This window comes from Tigriopus californicus, chromosome 7, assembly GCF_007210705.1.
Source record: "Tigriopus californicus strain San Diego chromosome 7, Tcal_SD_v2.1, whole genome shotgun sequence".
Lineage (NCBI taxonomy): Eukaryota > Metazoa > Arthropoda > Copepoda > Harpacticoida > Harpacticidae > Tigriopus > Tigriopus californicus.
Window position 1 is genome coordinate 5,101,342 of NC_081446.1, and position 22,409 is coordinate 5,123,750.

The 22,409-nt window shown below is 43.2% G+C and overlaps 4 protein-coding genes across 5 annotated transcripts; 2 read left to right on the top strand and 2 right to left on the bottom strand.

Annotated features, from left to right (window-relative positions):
* Nucleotides 1-405: 405 nt before the first annotated feature.
* LOC131883883 (eukaryotic translation initiation factor 3 subunit I-like) lies at nucleotides 406-3,353 on the bottom strand. 2 transcript variants are annotated; one of them, XM_059231485.1, is made up of 6 exons: nucleotides 3,196-3,353; nucleotides 2,510-2,667; nucleotides 1,261-1,545; nucleotides 983-1,180; nucleotides 758-888; nucleotides 406-685 (listed from the first exon to the last, which is right to left on the bottom strand). In XM_059231485.1, the coding sequence occupies exons 2-6, from the start codon at nucleotides 2,643-2,645 to the stop codon at nucleotides 437-439; spliced, it is 999 nt and encodes a 332-aa protein (XP_059087468.1). In that variant the 5' UTR covers nucleotides 2,646-2,667; nucleotides 3,196-3,353; the 3' UTR covers nucleotides 406-436. The 2 variants fall into 2 exon arrangements, with proteins under 2 accessions (XP_059087468.1, XP_059087467.1); XM_059231484.1 differs by lacking the exon at nucleotides 3,196-3,353 and adding an exon at nucleotides 3,101-3,162.
* A 1,931-nt stretch (nucleotides 3,354-5,284) lies between these two features.
* On the top strand, nucleotides 5,285-8,492 carry LOC131883127 (poly(A) polymerase beta-like). Its single transcript, XM_059230487.1, has one exon. It carries the CDS (start codon nucleotides 5,835-5,837, stop codon nucleotides 8,085-8,087), a length of 2,253 nt encoding a protein of 750 aa, XP_059086470.1. The 5' UTR covers nucleotides 5,285-5,834; the 3' UTR covers nucleotides 8,088-8,492.
* Nucleotides 8,493-8,503: 11 nt separating this feature from the next.
* On the top strand, nucleotides 8,504-8,980 carry LOC131883129 (DNA-directed RNA polymerases I, II, and III subunit RPABC2-like). The gene has a single exon (XM_059230489.1). It carries the CDS (start codon nucleotides 8,506-8,508, stop codon nucleotides 8,908-8,910), a length of 405 nt encoding a protein of 134 aa, XP_059086472.1. The 5' UTR covers nucleotides 8,504-8,505; the 3' UTR covers nucleotides 8,911-8,980.
* A 64-nt stretch (nucleotides 8,981-9,044) lies between these two features.
* LOC131883128 (arrestin homolog) lies at nucleotides 9,045-21,620 on the bottom strand. The gene is made up of 2 exons (XM_059230488.1): nucleotides 20,625-21,620; nucleotides 9,045-10,704 (listed from the first exon to the last, which is right to left on the bottom strand). The coding sequence occupies exons 1-2, from the start codon at nucleotides 21,149-21,151 to the stop codon at nucleotides 9,816-9,818; spliced, it is 1,416 nt and encodes a 471-aa protein (XP_059086471.1). The 5' UTR covers nucleotides 21,152-21,620; the 3' UTR covers nucleotides 9,045-9,815.
* Between the last annotated feature and the right edge of the window lie 789 nt (nucleotides 21,621-22,409).

Genomic DNA, 22,409 nt, shown 5'->3' on the forward strand with positions numbered 1-22,409 from the left:
AATGGAACGGTTTTTAGCCCTCCCGTTACCGTTACTTTCTTCTCCACTTAACAAGCAAAAGAATAAACGTATTAAGGTTTCCCACGCATTTTTTAAACATTTCGTCACAAATGTAATGAATTACTTGCCACTGATGTGATCAAATAAACAATTACAGTAGCCAATTGTTTCACGTCATATTTACTAAACGTTAAACAATCGCATGGGTTTTTTTGTAGTCTGCAAAAATTACGGGTAATGATACGAACGGTAATGGTAATGGCATCACTTTACTTTTTCTTAAAAGTAACGCTAACGCGTTACTTCTTCGTTGGTCGAGCGCAACAACTGGCTGATCTCGGCCACCACCATTCCATTTCAAGTTAGTACAAAATATGTTCAAACACAGAACAACACTGAGGCGTGTCTCGATTTATCGATTTAATCATTCAAATTCTTAACATTCGAACTGGAAACTAAAATAAGTGGGGTCGAATGTGTGCAAGCGAACGTAACCATCTTCGCCACCACTCGCATAACCGGTGCCTTCGGGGTTGAACTGAACCGAATTGATGGGCCCGAAATGACCTTTCACTCGCGCAAACTCTTCCTCGAAAACCAGATGGAAGAAACGGGCGTCAAACTTGCCAATTCGAGTTGATGTGGTCGTCACGTCCATGGCCTCTTGGCCTCCCCCTAAGACAACCTAGAAGGATAGAATTCATTTGCTTCAAACATAATCTGTTTAATCCCTGTGACAACGCCCAATCTGACTTACGTGATCAAACTTGGGTGCGATGGAGGCACTGTTGACAGGTCGCTCTGTTTTGTAGGTCTTCATACATTCGAGCGTGTCAGTGTCAAACAGCTTGGCCGTCGTGTCCTTCGAAGACGAGATGAACATGGAATCTGAGAAGGAAAGAGCAATGGATTCAATGAGGTCGTCATAAAAAGAGAATCCGTCAATTCGCTAAGGATCATGGAAGGTGATTCCAAGGCTTACTATCTTTGGACATTTGAATATCCGTCACGGTCTTGGAATGATCGCTCACAATATTGGTCTTTTGTGAGCTCTTCACGTCCCATTGGGCCAAATCGCCATTATCATGTCCGGTAATAATTTGCTCCTCGATGCCACTCCACACCAACGAGGTTACCTTCGGACCTTTATCCGGGATGACCACTTGCATCACGGGCTTATCTACAAATCAACAATAACCAATTATTTCATCCCAGGAGGTTTAGGGTGCATAATTCTGGGTGATTCGGAGGGGTAAATACCTGCTTGGAAATCTCGCACGTCCATTACGTTAATAATACAAGGATGTCCCATCTGTTTGTCCGATGTGAATGCAGCCAAATTGCCGGAAAAACTGAAGCCGCACGTCCTCACGGCCGACTTGGTTTCGATGCAGTTGAGCATCTTGCCCGTGCACACATCCCAGAGGCGCACTGAGTTGTCAGCCGCGCCCGACAAGAAGTTCTTGGTCTCCCAATCCACATCCAAACACCAGACAGCTCCACTATGGCTGTTTCTATCACGATCATTTTTCCCGCCGAACGTACCTATAAAAGAAACGTACCAATCATTCATCAATTTCGTGCTGCTCCAGCCCAATTTGATATTGCCATTTCCACGGGATATTTTGTCTGCTAAGACCAACAAGCCATTTTCTTCAGCCATGCAGATTCGTCCCAATTTATCAATATTACGTACAGTGTTGTAGATTTCAGTTTATTTGAACCCTCATGGATAATAAATAGCTTTAGTTTATCGGTCTATTATGCTTCCCTGGGTTCGATCCCTGGCTAGTGGAGTCCAATTTTCTTTAAGCTTTGTGATATCTGAATTACAGCATGAGTTTCTCCTTAAACAGCTTAGATGGGCCACCTTGCGGTTGTTCCGAGGGTGGAGGTAAGCATGAATGATAGATGTGTTGAGGAAGCGGGAGTATCGCTTCATTGGGACACTCAGCAAGAGAGCTGCCATCTGACTTTCAACGAACCTCTAGATCAGATGTAATCCTCGCTTTTGAAGTTCCCTACTTCATGGTACAAAAAATTGAATGCGATAACCTCTTCCGGGGAAATGGTTACCCTAGTGGCTCGATTTGTGTTCATGCCGAATTGTTGATTTTTCAATTTGTTGTAGATACATTTAATAAAATTGGAAAGCTTAATTGTCGATAATATGTGCGTGTGAAAGTGCCATCTCTTTCTAATACAAGAAATGCTGGGCGAGTTCTGTACGGTTCTTTTGATACTTCAACTGTTGGCTGGACTCGAGCTCGCCCAAAACCCTCCTTTGATTTTGCCACACTTCCTTAGACTAATAGGGATCGCATCTTACAAGTTAAATTCTTGACGGACTTAGGCCTAATTTTTCGACCATAACGTTCCCTCCTTTGTTTCAGGCATTCAATTCGACCATCACAACAAAGGTAAATAAATACGTGGTGGCATATCACGCCGCCAGAACTACCCAAAATAAATCTAACTCAACGCCTCGGTTGTCAAAATTTTGGCTTACCCAATCGCTCGCCATTGATGGCGTACCATACATTGGGCAGATGATCTTTGGCGGACGAGAACAAGAGATCGCCTTCGCGATTGTATCGGATGCACGTGATGGCACGATCGTGACCGTGGAGAGAAATAGGCTTCATCTTGAATCGATCCCAAATCGGACTATTGAGGGTATGAAAAGGAACAAAAATCTCTCGGTTAGGTAACGCAACCAGGCCCACCCCGTTTCAAACCATGGTGCAATCAAGCAATTCATCAATAAGAAGGCCAACGGCTGACGGGTCAAGCTATCCAAGAAAGGAAGACCCTTCATGGGCCACCCATATTAATAGGCATACTATTACAAACAGACCAATTTGGTGGGCGGGGCGAGTTTTCGTGAATTCAGGGAAGTGGGGACGTTTCAGGACAATTAAATTTCGACCACGCCCAACTCGGTCTTTCCTCAGCTTACTATTGACCCGATCAATAAGTTCGGTTTCAATCACACCCCATTAAAACCTGCCTCATTCTAAACTGTCTTGGGGTATGGGATATAAAATCTGTCATTTTCGGCTCTCTTCGGTCATCTTTCCTAAGGCAGATTGAAGTGTACCTCTGGCTGGGCGAAAATCGAAGACCAGGAAAAGGCCCAGAACCCATCCAAGTAGACACGGACAAGCTAAAAGTCCGACTAATAAGAATACTTACGCGTCAATGGGGCAATTTAAATTGATGTTTTGAAGTGGAAAAACTCGGCGTGAGTTGGTCTTGGAGATTGGCAGACATCAGGGTGACGAGCCAATACTTATGAAATTTAGTCTCTATCCATCACTAGAGAATATTTGGCATGGCATTAGCATGTTTTCACCATGCTCCCCAATAAACGTGATCTACAATTGACTTGCAACGCTCATAGGTGATTTCATTCAGCCAAATATTGACATTCTGCATGATTTTTGCACACCGTTCAATACTCTGCCGGGATGTAACAACAGGATTGAAAAAATCAAAGCACTTAATTGCTGATCATTTCGGGAACCTCTCTCTAGAATGTGCGGGATTTGCCACCGTGTCCTGTGGTAAAACTGTTAAATGATCCGCTAAGTAGCTTTTCGGTGTCGGTCGTAGTCATCACCCAGATTACTAGCCCAACAAATGCCATGAGGTCATATCCTATGTCAAGGTGACCATAAAGAGATAGCGTTACAAGTTCATGAAAGATTCCATTTTTATTCTCTGTTGGAGTAATAATTATTTTTGTATTGATCTTAGCTACTTCTTCATTCATTTTCTTTTGTATGAATCAGCGCATGTCACGAAACAAGCTAAACTAAGTGATGTAGAAATTGAACGCTAATTTTCCATCCCCATCAAGGTCACCATGATGAGCGTGGCAGGGCTTTATCGGTCAGAAAGCCGGCAATCGTGGCTGGAGAATGAAGTTTTGTTGTGGTTCTTCATTGATAGCCCTCTTACGCTGCACGAAATATGGTTTACGTTCTGCACTTCAGAGGGCGCTTTGTGAGTCAGCCTGCGCCAAAGAAAGGGCTGATTGGGCCGATTCCTCTTTATTGAGTTATAATGCGTTTGTGTTGTTTTTGGCTAATGATATCAAAATCTTATTTTTAATTAATGACCCGGGTCACATAATGTCGGGAAAAGAAATTGCGTTCAAGGCAAGGCAAGATCAGTTTATTTAGCAATCTACCGTACCTCTTCCCGTTTTCTTTGGCCCGTGTGACGTTGCAAATAAGGGCCCTTATTGCTCGATGGAAGCACATTCTACCCAGGGACATTCTACCAAGAACATGCATGGTCTGAAACATTCCTTCGAATTATATATAAAAAGAACACATAAGAATATATCGCATTTGTTTTATACGAATGATTTTGTCCAAAACTTAAGGACGAGTTAGTTCAAATTTTCGATATTAATGTGTACATTCGTTTGTATGGGCCTTTGGCAGAACCAAAACGAGAATCGAAGCGAGTGTCTTGCGTCAATGTCAGAAAAACATTTTTTTAGAGATTGAAGTCAACGATAAATGATAACGGGAACCTTACAGAATCTTACAGTTTTGTTTTATCTTATCATAGTTCTTTATAGAATTAATCATTTCTGGGTTTGCCTTTATTAGTCTGGCCTGTTATGTCGACTAATCTTGCTATATCCTAACAGATCGTTTTGGGAAACCGGCCCATCCTGCCCATTCGAAACATGCCGTAGTACATTCAAGAGGGGAAAAGCCGAGAGGAGATTCATAAATACAGCCGAAGCGTGACGCATGTTTATGGCCCAAGAGGTATCCAAGGTGGGATGGCATAACGATACTTTACTTGAGAGGCTCAAAAATCTCCATTGAGGTTGATTGTGTTCCCAGTTGCAATAGCAATTTATCTGCCCTTTCGGTTTATAATCACCTAATGCCGGATGAGATCAAATGCCATCAGTTGAAAATCATTGGTACTGCTTTCATTTTGAGGGGAAATCCTGCTCCGCTTGTCATCGGTGTTTAAGCATTCATCATAACACAAATAAGTAACACCAAAATAAGACTCTGGGCCGAATGCTGATTGGCATTTTCCTTCATTTGATTCAATCAATCCGTCACCTTTTTGTTGTGTCTGTGACCGAGTACGCATATCTCACAAAGCGTGCGGCGTGCGGTTCGAGATTGGCCGGGCCAGCCTGAATTCTGCGTCTGTCTGGTCGGGACGGTCGGAAATTCCGAATCCCGAGAATGGACCAGAGTGACCGATAGTGTCGCCCCATCCGCGACCATAGCGGGCCATACCCTGCCTCTCTGATAACGCGTCTCTGACCGAAATGACGTCAGTCATGTTTAAAGAATTCAATCTTGCCTCATATGTTGAATCATATCTACGAACGGCGCACGGCGCTCGCAGTTCGAGCCTCGATATCAGCGGTCTGATCCAGACAGTGAAACGGAGCCCAACGGAACCCAAAGCATTCCTCATATCCTTCATAGAGGAGGCCTCTTCAAGCCTCAACTACTCACTTATCCATTCATGGTTAATTTCCGTTGCGTGGTTGAATGAGCCACCCCAGATGGAAAGTGGTCACCCTGATTGGAACGCGAGTTTCTTTGAGGCCTTGTTCTTCTTCTTCTTCGTCTTCTTCTCCCTGACCTTTTTTTTCGTGCCGACTAGCTTAAGCCGGAGCCAAATAATCGCGGCGTGAGTTCAACCCTCCTCTTGAGTGGCCAGCCGTCCCTCGCCCATTTTGTTGCCCCGCCCCTCGCCACGGGCCGCCTCGCTTCGGCCGTCGGTCCTCAGGGGTCCGGCGATCCGTTCTTCCCGCCGTAATCGCTTTGAAGTGAGTCAACATGTCTTGGAGTGCCACGCTCAAAAGTCAAGCCGGGGGTGGTTCTGGGTCCCACGCCTCTTTGGCCGTCTCAGCCCCCAATTCGAATCACGGGAGTGGTGCGGGTGATTCCGCGGGCGATGCGGCTGGTTCGGGAACGCGTTCCTTGGGCATGACGGCCCCGATCTCGTTCAACAAACCCGAAGCCTCGGATTTGAAGCGGACGCAAGACTTGATGGAGGCCATGAAGCCGTTCAACGTGTACGATACCGAGGACCAGCTCAACCTTCGAATGGAGGTCTTGGCCCAGTTGACCCGTCTGGTCAAGGATTGGATCCGCGACCTGAGTCTGGAGCGCAACATGCCGCCCAGCATAGCCAATGGCGTGGGCGGCAGCGTGTTCACCTTCGGATCTTATCGCTTGGGCGTGCACAATCGAGGGGCGGATATTGATTCGTTGTGCGTGGCCCCCCGACACATTCATCGCGAAGACTTTTTCTCGTCATTCAATGAGATCCTCAAGGCTCATCCCGACGTGACGGAATTGCGAGCCGTGGCCGATGCCTTCGTGCCCGTGATCAAGATGCGTTTCAGCGGGATTGAAGTGGATTTGACCTTTGCCCGACTGGCGCTCAAGGAAGTGAGCGAGAATCAGCCCTTGGGCGACCCGGAGATTCTCAAGAACCTGACCGACCAGTGCGTGCGGTCTTTGAACGGTTGTCGAGTCACGGACGAGATCCTCAAGCAGGTGCCGGACAAAGAGAATTTTCGCACTACTCTCAGAGCCATTAAGTTGTGGGCCAAGTGCCATGGCGTGTACAGTAATGTGTTGGGATTCCTGGGCGGTGTGTCCTGGTCCATGCTGGTGGCGCGGGTGTGTCAGCTCTATCCTAATGCTGATCCGTCTACGTTAGTGCAGAAGTTTTTCCTCGTCTTTCTCAAATGGCAATGGCCGCAGCCTGTGTTGCTCAAGAAGCCCGAAGAGGCGGGTTTAGGCTTCCAAGTGTGGGATCCGCGATCCAATGTCCAGGATCGTTTCCACGTCATGCCTATCATCACGCCGGCCTATCCGCAGCAAAACTCAACTTATAACGTGTGCAAATCCACGTTGGAAGTCATGCGTAAAGAGTTCGAGCAATCATTGATCATTTGCGAGGACGTGGTCCAAGGCAAAGTAGGCTGGGCCAAGCTTTTTGAAACGCCTAACTTCTTCGCCAAGTACCGACATTTCATCGTACTCGAAGCCTCCTCTGACACCGAAGAGGATCAACTCCAATGGCAAGGCCTGGTCGAATCCAAAGTGCGCCACCTCATAAACAACTTGGAACGAGAAACTAATATCACCTTGGCCCATGTTTGGCCGCGACCCTATCCCTCGCTCGAAGAGAACCGCGAAAAGCTGTGCTGCTATTGGTTCATTGGTTTAGTTATCAAAACCAACCAACCCGGCGAACCGCAAAACCTCGACTTAACCACACCCATCAAGAGCTTCACAGAATTGATTATGCGCTCGTCCACCACCACCAACGTGTGGAAGATGGGCATGAAAGTAACTGCAGATTACAAGAAACGCAAGCAATTAGCCCGATACCTGCCCGTGGAGGAGCGCACCAAGTTGAAGGCCGACAAAAAGAGTGCACCTAGCAACGCCAACAATTCCACCACAAACTCGCCGGCCATCAGTCGTCAAGTGAGTGAGAGCAGCAATCTGGACCCCATCCCCACCACTCCGGCCAAACGGAAGTCTGTTGAATCCCGTTCGACCGATGGTGTCATAAGCAGTGAGGTCTCGAACGGAGCCAATACTATGGACTCCTCCGATATGATGGTCGAAGACTCGCAATCCAGCATTTCCGCTTCATCGCAAGACAAGCTTGACAAGCCGGCCCGACCTCCCAAAAGGGTCAAGTCCACACCGAGCAATCTGGCCCCTTGCTTGAGTGCCGACGTGTCTATGGACGGCACCTCCAATAGCTCGACTGCGGTTGGCGCTAATTCTAACCCTAGTATAGTGATTACCTCCTCAACAGACACTTCAGAGAATGTAGTGAGTGAAAACAACGCGAATAGCCAAGTTATTGAGAGTATGGAGACTTCGAGTGAAGAGCAGCCTTCCATCAAGCGGCAGAGGTCGGCTGACACCACTTTGAGTGCAATCAACGCCAGTCCCAATAGCGTTGGCACCACAGCCAATGAACAAATGTCCACAGGCTCGACCTCGCCCGTGAGTGCGGCTCCCGGGACATCCGCTCCCAATGGCGTGCAAGTCTCATAAACTCTCACCAAATCCATCCCAGGCAAGAAACCTTCCTCGAACAAAGAACAGACAAAAAAAATTTGAAGTGCAAGAGAGAACGAATATCGAGTGGTACTATTATGCAGTCAGCGGTGTTGCGTGAAGTGTCAGACTCGGTCAGGGAATATGTGGACAAGCGCCAGCCAACCCTACCTTTGGATATTAGAACACTCAATGCGAATTCTTCATTTTGGAGGGCACTCCTCTTGAACTACTCGCAATCTCTCGCAGTTCCTCGTGAATCCAATTTCCAATGATGTGTTGATGTAACTGAGAAAAACGATCACCTTGTTGACGAATACAAGCCGAATGCTCTCTCCGAAACAAAAAAAAATACGTTCCTTCCATCTCACGAAGACGCGTTGAACTTTTTTCTTCCAGAAAGACTTCTCTCAAAATGGGGGACGAATACGACAATGACAACGATTTCGAAGAGGACTATCAAGAGGCCGATGAGCCCGAGGAGTTGGAGGGTATGAACGACGAGGAGGCCGACGGAGACCAAGAGAATGTGGAGATTCTGCCCGCGGGTGAAGGTACGGGAGAGGGCCAAAAAAGTGCCAAAAGAGTGACCACCCCCTACATGACTAAATATGAACGCGCCCGGGTCCTGGGAACCCGGGCCCTGCAAATTGCCATGTGCGCTCCGGTGATGGTCGAGTTGGAAGGCGAGACGGATCCGCTGCAGATCGCTATGAAGGAACTTAAACAGAGGAAGATTCCCATTATCGTCAGACGGTATATGCCCGATGGGAGCTACGAAGACTGGGGCATCGACGAAATGATCATTGTGGATATGTAGAATATTGGATCTCGTGCATTTTCCCTTGTTGTAATCACTCCATATAACCAATATATACGCTCAACAAGGACCAAGAGAGGGTTTGTTTTTCTCCTTTGGACTCCTGGGGAAAACTCGCAGAAAGTTGCAGTGGCAAAGATGAATAATATTTATTCTCACGTAGGTTGTAAGAGGGATGGAACATGGGACGAGGAAGTAATAGGATGGATACACTGAGGAAGATGGTTCTTAAAGTTTAGATATCCATGGAGGATACGAAGGTCGGGGGTATTCTTGGGCAAGTGCAGAACAGAAAGATAAATCCTCATGAATAAGAACTGCTTTCGTTCGGGGAATACGTTTCATCCGGGAGATATGGGCAGCACCAACATTTACTGGTTGTAAGAACATTTCTATCGTAAAAAGGTCAATAGTAAACGAGCTTTTCCGCCAAGATTGTTCACAGTTATTTTGCTCTTTGTGACAAAAAGGTTTCAAGCGAAGTTAAAAATGCTTCCGTTCAAGGAAATCTATAGAGCTAAGTCTTTCATCCTGGGTGGCGGCCTTTTAATGCGCTGAAGCGGTCGACTCAGCTCTGCAATTCTAATAAAATGGAACAACAAAGGGCAATTGGGTTTCATCTGGAACCAAAACTGGAGCAGTCTGTCAATGGACTCTGGTCTTCGTCCGGCCAACTCGTGACGATAGCAACCACGAGGACGACGAAAACGACGACAATAGTCTTTAGTCAACTATGGATGATCGAGGGTGATTTTCCTTCTTATAGTGATCTGGTCAAAATTGCCTGTGGACAAACCCAACATCGAGATTGAGGAACCGCAAGACCAACAGAGAGGACGAGTTCTTTTCTCCTCGGTCTTCATGATCCAATTACACATCTTGCAAGCAAACCAAACTAGTCGTCTCTATTTGATTCCACTTTTGGCCAGCGCCTTCCCCAGCAACTTTTTCTCGTCCATTCGTTTGAGCAAGAAAGGCAATTTGACCAAGATATCTCGCTGAAGGAGGCCAAAAACTAACGAGACACTCACGTAGTACTGAACGCGTATAATGAACATGGACTTGGTGGCGTGGATCACTGAAGGAGCCAGATGTTTGATGTCGGAATCGCGCTTGGCTGTTTCGTCCATGGCCACCCAAGAATACTCTTTGTTCAGCTCCACTTTTAGAGGAATGGATGCCTTGTACGAGGAATCGGTCGGATTGAGCTCCTCTTGGAACGTTCCGACCACGTTTTTGAAGTTTCCTGTGGAGAACATGGCCACGCCCACTTGTTGAATGATCGCCACTTTGAGCTTCTTGACCCCATGACCTCCCGGTCGTTTGATGAGCAGATTTAAGAGAATCTCGTCGGATTCCGAGTAGACTCCATTGTCGAGTTTGGCTTGGCAATACAGGTTGTTCTCACTGAAAATGTAATTCTTCTCCACCGTCACCACAGATCGTGGTGGGAGTGTCCGGGGAAGCCTTTCATAAAGCCTCAATGACATCTGAACCATCTTCCTCTTCCGCGGTAACTCCTCGGGAGATTTCCCGGCGAATAACTGAACCTCGTATGTAGTTCCGATGGGCGCTCCATTGTAGGGTCGACAAGGGAGCAATCTGACGGAAGGCGGGGCCGAGATGCCCATATCGATGACGACAGGGACAGCCATGTAGCCCTCGTGGTTAGTCATGGGCTTGGACTTGTTTCGACAGATCTCTTCCACGGGACTTGGGTAGATTTGTTCCGCGGCAATCACGATCTCATTGCAGAACCGCAATCCCATCAGTTCCTCGTCTTCACGTCCGTATCTGGAAAGAAAAAAATTCAATTAATTGCCTCTGGTTTTGAAGGAGGCTAAAATTTCAAACATAACTTTTTATAATAGGTGAAGTTTCTACGTTGTTCTGGCACCAAAATACGACGCTATCTAATTGAAAAAGGAACCCTGATGAGTAGCCTCATTATTTCTCTAATCCTTAAGAGACAAAAGAAGTCCGTTAATGTGCTAAAAATATAGAGAGAAGTTGTCAATTAAGTTTTTATAAAATGAACGAAAAGATCCAATATAGACTTGGCTTATACCAAATTGGAGTGTTTCCTTGCAAAGAATCTGGGCATTTTCCCCTTTAGTTTGCTTCTACTTCCTATTCCCAAAATGTGGACCACTTTGTTCGGAAGGGCCATATGGAATGGGAACAATCCACTCTTGAGGACCCCCAAAGAACGTCAGAAACGTTTTAGACCTAGTTCCGTTGGTTCATGCCGTCGGGTGTGGTTCTTTACGAAGCCCTCGTACATTTCAATCAGTGCATAACTTATCATACAAGGGACTTAAAGCCAACAGCTTTTGGGCTTCGAACAGAACTGGTCCATTTTTGGGACAGTCATAGGTTTCTTCTGCATTTGAAAGCTCCTTGAAAATCCTCAACACCACAGAAAGCCAGGAATTAAATGAAGTCTGAAAATGATTGCTCTTTGAGGTCGGGGAGCCCTCAAATGCAGGTAAATGTTCCAACTACCTGAAAATGAACAAACATGGGCATGACTACGCGAACAAGACCTTCAATGATGAGGGATCAATTAACTCGCTTGATTGGAACCTCAAATAATCGAACATATTTGCTGACCTGAATTCTTGGTATTCATCAAAACCTCATTGCTTGTGAATAATGGAAATATGTTTTCGAACTGTTTCTCGTACTTTTGTCTTATCATTACATTTTTGTCACTTGTATAAAAAGTCCAAGTAATCGTAACGTTTTAAAATATTAATGTAATCGAAGAAACCCCAAAACCAGCAAAATTACTTAATATTCGTTTCGTTTTTCGATTCCAATGATGTTTCTTTATTGACAGCAAAATTGTACAAAAAATCAATCGATTTGCACAAAAGTTTGTAGATAAATTTGACAAAATGCACACTCACTGTACAAAATGAAAAATGTCATTGCAAAATAGAAATTTGAAGATACCTCATAAAAAAGGAAAAAAAAAATCAGCATAAAATTGTGAAAAAGCAGATTTTGGAAAAGAGTGATTGCAATGAAAACTGTGTCGCCTTCAGGTTTTTGAATAATAGTGTTTTTGCATTATATTCTTAAATTTCGCCAATAGATTACCCCCTGACAAGGACGCGCGGGAGTAAAAAAGAGCATTAATGTTTTTCCCCTCTATATTGGTTCTTTGGACACTATTAGTGTACAAGAGTGAAAATCCACGTGGGCGGCTGTCATCATGCCAAGTATCATTTAGTTTCTATAACCTTTTTGTAGGGCCATGCCAAGAACTGTGATTAAGAAATGGTTACGTTAAGAAACATTTTGACTCCTTTCATTATTAGAACTGCACCATGGATATATTTAGAAAGAGCTATGAATTGTTTCATGCATTTATGCGTGGAGTAATGCATGGGGTGCGCAATGCATAATAGGTTCGAGAAAGATTTGTTGATGCACGGAGCTTGTTTTTCTGACGTATAGATACTCGAGCCATAGATACGCGAGGTTGAGTATACGTCATCAAATTTGACTGATCTGATTGGCTGCCAATTGTCAGCGAACATGGGCTTTGTTTGAAAACCTTCCCGACAGGGAGTCAGTTGCTTCTAAAAAGAGGTCGCACGTTTGCATTGCATAATAGGGCAAAGCTGTGAATGATTTATGACATATTTGATCCACCATGGACTGATCTTTCGCATGCTGCCAGTCTCGAGTTGGACTAAAGCACTTCAAAAAAAGTACAACCATATTCAACAAATTACATTGTAAAGTAAAATGAACTTGTTTCTTGATACACTCAGGAAGTTCACATGAGATAATGTTCGTCTGAATAATCTAATGAAATATAATAGCAATCTAATCCTATGAAAAAGTGGGCTCAAAAAGGATTTAGAAAGTAACAAAATAGTAGTAACGATCTAAAATGCCATATCCATGAATCAGGTTGTCTTCCAATAAAATTTGGCACTGTCCTTGAAGAAAATATTCAATGATCCTTCATCATTGGACCATGATAGAACATGAGTGGAGCCAATTGTCAAATCTCGCGTGTCTCTGAATCCAGGGTCCCTAATTTGACTACATAACTGAAGCGTTTTGTAACTCTATGCTTGACAGCTAGATGGCAGGGCAAAAAATGAATGCAAATTTGAACAAATCACTAATCTGCCAATTGATGATGAATTTAAAAAGCAAGGGATTTTCGAGAATTATGAATTTACCTAGATATGAGATCCATAGGAAACTCCTAGAAACTTAAAGCACGATTGAAATTGGCACAAAATATGTTTGATGATGAATAAGAATCTAGAAAGCTTACCAGTAGCCCAAAGGCCAATGTTGGTGCTTATTAACGGCGAAGGAGTCGAATATTTGCCCATTTTTGGTGTATTTTTCCAGACTCATTAAGCTCAAATAACGGTACGTTTTGTCTTCAGCGGTTTTTCTGTCTTCATTATTCACCTATTGCTAATTTACCTTGAAGTTATCTTCCTACACTTGACTCAATACGCGAGGAAATGTTTCAATCTCGTTTTGATGCTACCAGCTATTTCCAGTGTATTAAAAAGTACTTTTTCGAAAGGTCTTATTTCGGTTTTTTAGTTCCACTTCCGTGATAAGGATTGAGTTAATTTGAAATTGGGTAATTTTGCGAGAAGAGATGGGCTCTTAAAAGGTGTAAAGGAGAGTACAAGAACATCGACTTACACTAATAATCTAATTTGTAAGGTTTTGTCACTTTTTAGGGCTTGAAAGCTAACTCGTTGTAAAGTTCGATTTCAGGTATTTCGATACCTTTCTTCAATCACGTATTTGTAACTTGAGGCATAGACTTTAGACAACTAAAACCTACACCGTATCCATCAACGAATTTTGCTTTATTCGTCTGGAAAAGTTTGCTCTTTGAATTTGAAATTCATGTCTCCTCCTTCGTTCAGAATAATACTTTTTAAGAAAATTCTAAGTCTATTTTGTCGCTTCTTCAAAGTTATATGTAGATTTCTTTTGCCGCTATTTTCAATAGAGCAGGTCCAAAACTAATTTTCTATCCCTTCATCTTTATCAAACGTTTCAAATAATCTAACAGAGTTTTGGTCTTTCGCTTAAATGTGGCTAACTAGTACTAAAGCTAACGACTGAACATTTTAACATATGCCCATTGCCAAACACATGTATGACACTGATTTCATTTGAAATTAGCAAGTACACACATGATGGTTCATTTACACGAGGTATACTTGGGTACATATTTTGACGAACAATTTGGGAAATGTTTGACATCTGAGAAAGTGGACTAAATGTATTGTTTTCAATATGCCAGTAGAGGTCTAAGCAATATTTGGCGTTTGTTTTTCAATCAAGCATGTTAATTCAATTCGAAAATGTAACCAAGATTTAAATTCGTTAATCCATGTCAATATCATTTATGAATTAATTCAAATCAGTTAAAGTACGGACTTCTAGAGATGTGGACTGCGAACGGAAGCCAAAATTTCGCATCTCCTAAACAGTTCATCTTATTCCAAATAAGCATTTTATACGACCACAAGATCTTGTTGAATAGATGAACTTGGCCAAAATTGAGCCCATACCTATGCATAGGGAACTCAGGAGACATGGTCAAAGTTATGCAGAAAACAATACATAGCATTCGAATTTTCGGCCTGCTCTTGGTCCGCTATATAAGCTTTTGACAACATACTTTTGAAATGATCCGCTTTACAAGTAAATGATATGAAAAGACATATCTTTAATTGAAGAGGGCTACGTACCTCATTTAAATACTTTAATTCGAAAAGTGGCTCAGAGTGGCTTTGACCAAGAGCAGGCCGATTTGGCGGGAAGCTCATTCACAGTCCATATCTTTAGAAGTCTATAGTTAAAGCCTTAGTCTTGGTCGCAATTTTTAATTGAATCAACATTAGTGATCTTATCGATACAAGGGGGTTTAGGCAAAGTCATGGTGAAAATAAGATAAGTTTTAGTCCTCCTTTTCAGATGTCTAACATTACCCGAATCGTTTGTCAAATTATGTGACCAAATTTATCTCGTGTAAATGCATCATAACTTTCACCCCACTCTGACAAACATGAAATTGATGGACAAAATCTGGATTTGTTACCAAAACAATTTGCGTATTTTTTCGATTGCTTTAAACACATTTTGTTAGTTGGGCAGCAGGGTGTCGGGCTGATTGCCTTCTCTTGCGTTACGCAGTTTCAACCAAAGCAGACAAACGAGCCATCAATTCGTCTAATTGTTGCCATTTGATTTAAGTGTGAAACCTTTTCCCATTTCAGTCCCTAACATCTTTTAGTCTACCGAGACGTCGACTGATGGATGCAGTACGATTTTTAGACCACATATTTTCCATTTGCTTTTCCAGAGGTCCGAAATTTGCAACAATGGGAAACTTTTAGACCATCTCATGAAAATTCTGAGGCTTTGTCAAGTCATACACAATTGTCCCAGAAGCTTATCTGCAATATTTGTTGGCCTCCAGAGAGTGGTGAGCAAGAGCTCTATCAGACTATTCAAACTTCACATACTTGTATTTTGACCGACCTTCTTTCAAGAAAACTGGATATAAAAATGATGATAAGTTATGACACCCTCTTGATAGTGTCCCATGATCATCTTATCATGTAATTCATCATCAAATACTTGAGCAAGTGAAGACCCTTGAATACTGGAGATGTTCCATTACTATCGCATTTCGTTTCTTTACAAATTCATTGGTCATTTTTCGTTGGTTTTGGGTCATTTGTTAGTTTTTATTGGTATGTATCTGTCCTTAGCCGTAACATTGAGCCTTTTTCTTATCAATGGACAATTTGAGTTATTTATAGCGAAGTAACCAATACTAAATTGGAAAAAGGCCCTGCTCGATAGTACTCGTAATTTGAACCGAGGGCTTAACCTTCATGTTGAACACGTCAGATATCATTTCATAGAAGGCAGGTCCTAGAGAGTCATGAACCACTAGACACAAGGACAGGGATGAAAGGGCCGAGAATTGTCATTTGGGAATCAAGTTAGCGCATTGCGTTCTTTTGCAAATGAGATTGACCCCGAATCGTTACGAAAATGTATTCCAATTTTCAGCTTAGTGTAATGATTGATCAAAAGTAATGTCCCCTGGAATCCCGCAACATAGTGCTACACAAAATGAATCCACTGGCCTTCTTTTAATAATTCATTACAAAATTCTTTCCTCTGTGCCATGTGATTAGCGATGGGGAAAGGAGAAGTAGCAAGTGGTAACATACACACAAGTCGTACTTGTTTACAAGCATACATGGTAAGTTTCAGATTGCCAGAAACAAACCTGCCGTTCAAGGAAAGACACGTTACCATGCCAGTATTGGTGCAGATTACTGCCATTCCTGTATGAGTTATTTTTATTTGTCTTGGCATAAAATGTTTTTGATTCAATATGTTTGGCACCCCTATATTGCCATTAAAGAGCTTGTGTACAAATCCAAGTTGGGACAAGCACTATCTTGGGCAAGTTAAGCACCGGCCTACTTACCCTGGAGGTGTTTGTTTCATATCATTACTTGTTTTGTACTGTGCTTTGAGCATGGATGATAAATCATAAAAAGCCATTTTTGACTAGGTGGGAGAAAATGGTGGCAGAAAGTGGCAGAAATTTCTTTAAACTGGATTTTTGCCAACGAGGACATAACTTGCATGGGAAATTCTTAAAAGTCATTTTTGACCACCTGGCAGAAGATGGTGGCAGAAAGTGGCAGAAATTCCTTGAAAGTTGAATATTGCCATCGCTGGCTTTGAGAGAGCATAACTTTATTCCTGGCGATCTGTAATCCGTCTCATTTGAAGGAAACCTCAATGCGTTCACTCCCCTTCAAAAGGTTAATCTTAGACCCTAGCTTCCCTGTCCATATCTCAGTGGTTCATGGAAAAATGATTGAGTCTGGATAATGAATGGGAGCTCATATTTTATTACCACTCCAGGAGGGCCATATTGCTTACAAAATGAATTGCTGACATTTTGTTGAAAGGCTTGGGCTGTCACAAGAAAACCTGATATGAAAAAAGCATTGAATGAAAACATGCTTGCAAAGAATTAAGCACATTTTCCACTTACTTTCTTCAAGCTTGCCTGGTCCAGACATGGAGACAGATACGGTTATATACTGACAAGCAAGCTGTTTACACTTTTTCATGGATGATTTAACAATTACTTCCAAATAATATTTTCAAGACTGTCCCCCCAAACACAAGGTATTACTCCATTCATATAACTCCATCTCGGAAGCACACATTATTTCCATCGAAATATTCCCTTTGGATCAGTTGAATTCACTAGTCAGTAGTGGATGGGAACAACTAAGGCCGGCTTTACACTACGATGGAAAACCAGGATGGAATCCGGTTTGAGGATTGAAGTGGGACTAGTGCTGGGGCGAGTCCAGCAGAGGACTCGAGTCTTTCATTGTTCCTCAAGTCTCATATTGCGAAATTTAAACCAAGGAATGATTTTTTTTCACAAATTCGGACTTGAGTCCATAGAAAACCATAACGAGAATGCTTAAGCTCAGCAGGAGTTGTACAGCATGAGCATGTTTTCAGGTCAGCTGACGCTGGTGGAAAAAGGACACAGATATTTCGTGAAATCTCGCTTCAGGCAAGTTGAATTATCCTCATGAAACGTTTGTTATTCCTCTTTAATCTTAATTTCTTTTGAATCTTACAAATATACAGGTAGAAAGAGCGGTAGAATAATAAAAAAAACATGCTTTTGGGGGCATAATACACGTAATCATAATACAAGATTTGGACATTAGTAGAGTAAATTATGTACTCTATTGATTGCCCTGGTTTAACAACACATCTCGAAAATCTCGAAAGTGTAACAAAATGTATCCGAAATTGCAACGCAATGATGAGGCACTCGGAATTTCATTTCAATCTCCCAACAATGTGCTTAAGTGTGGGCGACATGGTTGCGGCTTTACGTAATAAAGGTAATTCCGACACCTGTGGAGGTCAGACTGAACCCAGACTTGTTCCTTGGGTTTCAGTTAAGTGTTTCCACCACATGGATGAAAACTTTAACTTGAGCCCCATTTTAACCTCTTCAAAATTTCGTTCTTAAAAATTTGGTCGGACAACTTACTCAAACCCGTTTTATGAAGCTTGCTAGATGAGAGTAATTGCTTGAGAAGGAGTCGTATTAGGGATTTCTACTCTGAATTTGGACGAGCCGTCAATGATTCAAATTTGTACCACAGTTGTCCTAAGTAGCTTCACTACGAATGAAACATTTTGCCCATCAGTGACAGCTGAGACGAAAACATGCGATCGCAGCGCCCTTGATCGATCTATATATGAAGTTATCTATGCTTGAGTCTTATAGAAAGGACTCACACTCGAGTCTGGACTCGCCCCAGCACTAGTCCTACTTCCATCCTCAAACCGGATTCAATCTTGGTTTTCCATCATAGTGTAAGGGGGGCTATACACTAGGATGGAAACGCGGGATTGAATCCGGTTTGAGGATGGAAGTAGGACTAGTGCTGGGGCGAGTTTTTTTGCCATGTGAGTCTTTGTTCGACTTGAGCACAGTGATAGATTCGAGCGTTTTGCCGAACTCGCACCTGCCCTAGTGCTTCTTCCATCCTCAAATCGGGTTCAATCCCGCGTTTCCATCGTAGTGTAAAGTCGCCTTAAAGCCGCCCTAAGACAAACGAATCGCAATGGCGGCATAGTCTCATTTCCTACGAAATTTAATGGCCTAGTTATTCTATAGTTTCGTTTCTTTCTGTCTGTGTGGTCCCCTAATTTTCAAATGGGTTTCTTTAAGCAAACCTTTTTTCCTGAGCCACATTCTTAAACTTAACCCACATCCAATCTTTTGCTAACAATATTCATTCGTCATTGAAATGGTTGAGAGGGATCCCATTCTTCCAAAAAGTCTAGCAACGTTCATTCAAGTCAATGAATGATGTCCAAGGAAAGAGACTAGGTTTTCTCTTCAGTTAGATGAAAGGGGAAAATGAGCACAATATAAGAGCACATGTGGGAGTTGACCGTGGCTTTTCTGAATCCATTGGCACGAACGTTGTCTTATCTCCAGAAATTACATCAGGCCAAATATGATTAAAAGGAAAACACAAGTCGCTCATGGAGCGAGGGTGATTTTCCTCAACCATTATCTCATTTAGCATAGTGCGGGATAGGCTTAACTTTTCTGTAATTTCCAGAGTTTTGGTAGAAAAAGGCCTTCAAAGTGACAACTTTAATGGGGTCATCTTTGTTCATAAATGCCAAGGAATTCTGGTTGTTAATTTGTTACAAGAACATAAGGTTCATATTGTTTCTAATCTTATCCCAGAGGACATGACAAGCTGTCAAGATGACCTGTCATTATCAAAAAGATCAAAGCCTTACGTTTGGCTCGTCAAAAAGGTCTCTTGCAATGTAGAGATTTCCTTTTACGTCAAAACTATTTACTATTTCTAAAACTCTGCTCTTTGGTCAGAATCCTCTCTCTTGGGGGTAAACATTTCTGAGCACTCATTATCAGATTAAGACCATCATTCCCCATTCTGAGCGGCATGTTCCAAGGTTCTTCTCTTTTCCCTTAGCGTAATGAGACCTCTCGCTAACTGAGTTCCAAGAGCTGAGGTCCACATTAACCGTATAAGTTGGGTTACACAAGCGTGTCAAAGGCCGTCACAAACCTGTCAGTCACATAAGTCATACCTTCTTTTTTATTCACGTTTGTCTTGTTGTAATCTCACGCTTCCATCGCTTTATTGTCTGGAGCCTTTTGGGTGGGTTATCCAGTAATGGCCACGAAATAAGTCAAGACAACGACGAGATAGCGGTAGATTGTATACCTCGTTTATCTGGGGTTACGTCGCAAAAAAAAGATTATTCAAGGTTTGGAAGCATTGTTCCACCCAAGGGCTCATGACAAGCACAGATACAGATGGTCTGAGGAAATTGCTGCGATCGAAACGGTTCGGAGACCTTGAGAGGGTCATAAATCATTCGAGATTGAAAAAAATGGCGAAAACGTCGGGAATCAAACAGAGCACTTGGAACCGAACTTCTGTTCCGCTTTCTTGCTGTACGTACAGCATATCGAAAACGCATTTACGACGAGGATTTATAACGAGAAAGAAATGGCGGGCGGTAGTAGACAATATGAATCATTTATCATCCCGCCTTGAATGTTCGTCACCAAAGCTTGAAACCCAACCGAGACCCAAAGGTACAATCGTTTCCAGTACAATTTTTCGAGCTGATGAGAAAGCTGGAAATGGTTTCGAGCACAAACTAACGGGATGTTGAGAATGGGGGGTAGTGGTAACTACCGGGGGCTACCGGGAGCAACCTACCACCATGGAGAAAGAACGCTCTCAGTTGTAGAAACGAAGGAACCATTATGCGCAAATGGGTTCTGAGTGATACGGATTTGGGACCGCTAAAACTCTGGACATTTATTCTTGTCCCTATTCATCGCGATTCATCCTTGTTAAAATCGTTATCGTTACTTCTCCCGGTCGACCAGCAGGAGGAATGGAAGTTCTTATGGTGTATTAAAATCGAATGAATTTGTTTTTGCTTAAGCCATCGACACAATATACTGCAGTGAAGACGAGTGTTCTTATCGTCCAAAAAATGCGCGGGCCTTGAGAAAGTGTCTTCCTTTCAAGTCGGTAAAAAGAGGGGAAGGAACTATCATTGATGTTTACCTGAAGATTAGGACCACCTGAAGAAAAACCCGATTATGGCTGGCACTATGGATCACATTTTCGTGGATCAGAGCCACGCCCATCAGAGGTTCCACTTTGCTTTCTGTGATGATCAACTCTCTCTGAGGTAAGAATAAGATCAGATTGCCATCTTGAGAGGATTTCTTGAAGATCCGATTGTAGCGAAGAGCTTGATTGGGTACATTGGGATTAGGAGGAGCCATAAGATTGGAAACCGCTTTGTTTGTTGGTGAGATGTCTGAGCACTTGTGATTAAGTCTCAGATTATCCACACTCCCTCGACGATTCTCGAGTGTGAGCTTGACCGTGGTGAGATACTCATCCTTGGTTTTAGATGAAGAGGACGCTGTCGTCGCACTCGTCTTCGTCGTGGTCTTTTCGGATGATTTGCCTTGGGAACTATCTCCGGAGAGCAGGGTGTCACTCACAGAGGTCGATCCACATTCTTCCGATTTGCCTGGGCCATGCTCTGTTGAGGCTACGGTTGTGTTGTCTGTTTCTGACATGTTGGTTGTCAACGACGTGTTCCACCTTCTCAAGACAAGTAACAAATGCCACTACCACAATCTTCATCCAAGACAGGAGCCAAAAAAGGAAGGCTGATGGTACGAGAAGCGCAACAGGATCCATTTCTGCGTTCCAGGCGCGCCTTGTTGCCTTCATTGGTTCATTGCCACCAGGCCTTCCATACGCTTGGCTGACTCTGTTGGGACCACTAAAAATCCCCAAGGTAAGACTAGTAGGGAACAAGCGAGACACAAGGAGAGAACGAGAAAGACCCAAATACGGGGAGGAAGGAAGGAAGGAAAGAAGAAAGAAAGAAAAAATGAAAGAAAGAGAGTGAGACAGGCTGAATAAGGTTCCGAAGGGCAAAGTCGACGCACATTTATTGGAACAAATGGTGAGGTGAGATAATTGCAGATCTTAAACCTTGTTGGGTTTGTTTGGCACACAACGAGCTTTAATGAACACCGATCATTTTCATAAATTACACATTTTCATATGTGGATAAATGGACACTCTCTGGCGTGGATACTGTCTGTAGATACAGATATGAGATAGCATGTTGCTCTTTACACGTAAACAGGTCAACACAAATGTTCCATAATCAAGATGCGGTCAATAAGGATGGCTAGACACAAATCAGGCATGTGCTATCCTTCTTGGCCAAGTTGCAGCAAACACGATTAATGGAAGTTTCTGCTCCCATCAGCATAAGTAATTTATCTTTCGAAGACTTTTCTGTGGATGAATCAGAACACCTTGCAGGGGTTCGGAGGGGTGCAAATGCCAAAAGTCAAATGTTACCAAAGTGTTCCAAAAAAGTGTCACAAAATCAAGCTCCCTCAGGCTTAAGCAAAAGCCGAAACAAGACACTGTCAACTCCTCCCGAGTCCTTTTGATCACGATCAACCGATGTGAACGATACATCTCTCAATATTGTTCGTCACAACTATCCCTCCCCCTTATTGCGTCTCACCTCCCAATAGTAATTCAATTCTAGAAGAGCTAAAAAAATTGGAACACAATTTCTTAGTCTCGCCCTGTTTTCCGGGCTCTAATTGGCGCGCGGGAATCCTCCATGTGTGTCCGTCTACATTCTCCCTCTCCCTCTCTCTCATACCCACCGCGTTTTCCCAATGTTGTGCAAGGAGCGTGGATCCCTCTTTTCAAGTTCCAACATCACTTCTGAAGATGGCCAACAGCCTCGCGTCTGTACGAGCCAACCAGCCATGTCGATGGATGCGTCCATGTGCCGGTGGA